Source organism: Silene latifolia, chromosome 8, assembly GCF_048544455.1.
Source record: "Silene latifolia isolate original U9 population chromosome 8, ASM4854445v1, whole genome shotgun sequence".
Classification (NCBI taxonomy): Eukaryota; Viridiplantae; Streptophyta; class Magnoliopsida; order Caryophyllales; family Caryophyllaceae; genus Silene; species Silene latifolia.
Genome location: NC_133533.1, coordinates 71,095,674 through 71,099,405, shown reverse-complemented (window position 1 = coordinate 71,099,405; position 3,732 = coordinate 71,095,674). Strand labels below are relative to the sequence as shown.

Below are 3,732 nucleotides of genomic sequence, written 5' to 3'. Positions count from 1 at the left end.
AATAAAGTAACGTAATAAAATAATACAACTCAAGCCAACAACTACCAAACTCCACCATTCCCATCACACAGTAACCAATGGTTCCTGTTAGGCCCAAAATCTGGATATGGGCTGACTTGGGGCAGCAGGCCTGGAAGCATTACGGGATGCAGGGTATCAGGGAGTCAGGGTGGCAGCATCAGCAAGCAGCGCAGGATGTGGGCTTTGATCCGCACGGAGGAAGCATGTGAGAGCCCAATATCTTGCCGAATCCAAAGAAAGAAAGTCCTACCCGGTGTCAAATTAGGAATAACTTGGAGGGAAAGCAAGAAACCCTAGCTCATCGAACTCCCCTATATAAGGAGCCTCAATGCAAAGAAGAAGGATCATCAGAAAATACGAGAGCTAGACCCTAACATTCATAAGCAAACATACGAACTGTATTTCCTCCCGAATTATAGTAAAAATATTGGGGGGATTCTGTCTCCCCCCGCGGTTGTTTCCCACATTGGGTTTTCCGCGTCACCAAAATCACTTGTGTTCTTTATTTACGTTGCACATACAGGTTAACATACAACGATCAAACGAATCATAATTCAGACCTAACGCTAAGACTACTTTAACCCTAAATTGGTAGAAATTTACCAAAACAGTTTGACGCCCACCGTGGGGCATAGTGGTCGTCTTCGTTAGCCAGTCTACTTAGCAATCAAAAGATGTCCGGACACAAGGAAACCAACCCAGGCAGCACCAAATGTGCCCAAAGAATACGTATCACCCCCTCGAAATGGCACGTATACCATCTCCCTCGGCGGCGGCGGCAAAGACGTACAACTTCTACCTAGACCACCACCGCCGCTCGGATACCAAAGATCAAAGCAGTCAAAGTTCCCAGCAAAGAAGAAGCCCATCTTCGGGGAGGGTCCAGACTAGGGATCCAGGAGTCGTTCAGGGACGGTAAGGAGTCACATAGTTTGGAAAAGGAGCACAATCTAGGCCACAGGTTCAGGCTCCTCCGAGTCCCACCAGCATCATGATAAGCGGATTGGACACATTGGCAAGGACAATCCGGACAATGCAAAACAAGAATAGAAGCATGAGGACCCAGATGGAAGTGGACAACAATCTCCTCCGAGCACAGATCAACGAGTTGAGAAGCCATGCCGCCAGTTCGGTCCCTTGGATGCAAGAAGACAGATCCGGAGGGCCACCAGGAGGAAGTGGAGATCGGAGGCAGACACAAGTATTGCCGCGCGAAGTGGCGCTTAGGCTAGATATGGATGCAACACCGCAGCCAAGAGGAGGCCTGGTCCCAACTGGACTGGGGGCATTGACACCGGACGAGGAGCCAGCGCGCCAAGAGCTTGCACTCGCTTCGGATGCAGAGGGACGCCAGAGGAACAGGGCTGCAACTGCGGTCCCAATGATTAGGACTCCAGTTACAAATCAAGTGGAATATACCTGGGAAAGCGCCCGGCAAAGAACAGAAAGGTATGCACCCACCGGCCGGATCCAGAACAAAGAAAACTTCGGACGAGGAATAGGACATCAGTCACAGGAGCATCTGCGACTCACCGGGAAAGAGACATACCTAGAACAGCAGTACCAGGAGCTACAGAGCCTCCTCCGGAGGGTCCCAGGAATGCCTCTGCCTATGGAGATGGCTGCACCAGAAAGCTATGATGACTCACCGTTTGCTGACGATATAGCTACGGTGGCCTTACCAAAAGGATTTAGCGTCCCGATGATGACCCTCTTTGATGGAACCACAGACCCCTGCGATCAGATTAGCCAATTCAAGTAGAAAATGATGGTTACTACTGCCACAGGAAGCTCAAAAGAGGCATGTATGTGTAAAGGATTTGGTTCGACCCTAACCGGAGCAGCATTACAATGGTTCGTCGGCTTACCTAATGGGACCATATCTTCATTCGCCGATTTGGTCAACGCGTTCAATCAGCAGTTCTCTAGCAGCCGGAGAACACCTAAGCAGCCAAGTGATCTATACAGGATCGTTCAGGAGATAGGTGAATTAATCAAAGATTACGTCACCAGGTTCAATGCAGAAAAAGTCTCCATACGAGGATGTGATATGTCCACTGCCATCAACGCCTTCAGGCAGGGCCTGGACAAGGAATCAAACCTCTACAAAGAATTAACGATGTATCCTTGTGAGAGATTCGAAGAAGTCCAACAGAGAGCTACAACGGCATTAAGGTTAGAAGAAGACATACAGGCTCGAAAGGGAATAACAAGTTTCGACAAGTCAAGCAGGAAATACGCAACAGAAAAGAAAGATGAACGAGTTAAGCCGTACAGCAGACCTAATATTAGCAGAATAGCAGAAAAAACTCAGCAAATTGACGACTCTCCGCATCCTCCTAAGCTATCGGAGTACGGATTCAACACGGGAATGGAAGGATTGTTGAAAGCACTCAGAAGCCAGGGTGATCAGGTGAGGAGGCCAAAGCCTCCCACTCAGGATCGACCAAACGACGACAGAGACAGCAGCAAGAGGTGTGAATGGCACCAGGATATAGGTCACAGGACAGAAGATTGCTACAGGTTGCGGAGGGAGGTGAAGTTCCAGGTACGCAAAGGAAACTTGGACCACCTGTTATCACGTGGGGGCAAGCAGGATAGGAGAGAAGCAGCAAATCAGTTGCTTCCTTCTGCTCCACCAATATGCACGAAAATTATTAACGTGATAACAGGCGGATCTGAGCTATCAGGTTTGACATATTCCGTTGCCAAAAGGAAAGCCACCGGAAGTAAAGGGGATCATCCAGAAACTTCATACGAGTAAGCGAGCAATTTATCCCCGAACTTTCGACGAGACTGACATGGAAAGCGGTGCAGAGCAACACGACGATGCCCTAACTATAACGTTATCCATTGGCAATTGCACCGTACGAAAAGCATTAGTGGATACAGGAGTTCTGTGAACCTTATCATGCTCGAAACCCTCAAAACCATGGGTTTCGATAAAGAAAACCTAGTAAAGAAATATGTGCCCCTGGTGAGGTTCAGTGGTGAGTCTGCACATTCAGTGGGTGAGATAACCATTGTTTGGGCTAAAAATAGCGTAATAAAGAAAGCCCACTTGGTGAAATAAAGATTATAAAGAAGAGATGAGGAGGAAGGGAGCCCGCGGTCTGCAAAAGGGAGATGGGCTTAAGAAGGACCAAGAGCCCACCGTGGAAGGTGCCCGCGTTAAGGAAAGGAGTGTTAGGGAGAAGTCAGGGAGAAGTTAGGGAGAATTTAGGAAGATTGGGGAGAATTGGTAAAAGAGTTCGGGTTTGGAAAGAAGTCTTTATGGAAATAATATTCCCTTTTCATATTCGAGGTAGGACATATCTAGGGTTCTTACCCTATAAATAGTCAAGAAAGGGATTCACTCATCCATATATTCATTCAAGATTATATTCAAGACAACCACATCACGGCATATCACACACAAATATACACCGTCCGAGATCTTGCAGGCCTGATACCTAACGCCAGCAAGATTAGCATAAACGTTATCATTGTAATCATCCTCCTATTCATATAGTGCAATACTTGGCAGGGTACCGTCCCTCCCGCGGTTATTCCCACATTGGGTTTTCCGCGTCACCAAAATCTTACGTGTCAATTTACATTACGTACTCTATTTTCCGCTTACTTATTGACATACAAATCATCATACAATCGACCAACGAATATAGACTACATTGACCCTAAATCGACTTAGGTAAAAAAGACCTAAACAGT

The 3,732-nt window shown here is 47.3% G+C and overlaps 1 protein-coding gene across 1 annotated transcript; it reads left to right on the top strand.

Annotated features, from left to right (window-relative positions):
* The first annotated feature begins 1,786 nt into the window (after positions 1-1,786).
* On the top strand, positions 1,787-2,785 carry LOC141595344 (uncharacterized). The gene is made up of 2 exons (XM_074415307.1): positions 1,787-1,822; positions 1,943-2,785. Exons 1-2 carry the CDS (start codon positions 1,787-1,789, stop codon positions 2,783-2,785), a joined length of 879 nt encoding a protein of 292 aa, XP_074271408.1.
* Positions 2,786-3,732: the final 947 nt, after the last annotated feature.

Coding starts and splice junctions, on each gene's coding strand:
- LOC141595344 (XM_074415307.1), top strand. CDS start 1,787: ATGATGGTTACTACTGCCACAGGAAGCTCAAAAGAG. Junction 1,823..1,942: donor CCACAGGAAGCTCAAAAGAG/GCATGTATGTGT, acceptor TTCAATCAGCAG/TTCTCTAGCAGCCGGAGAAC.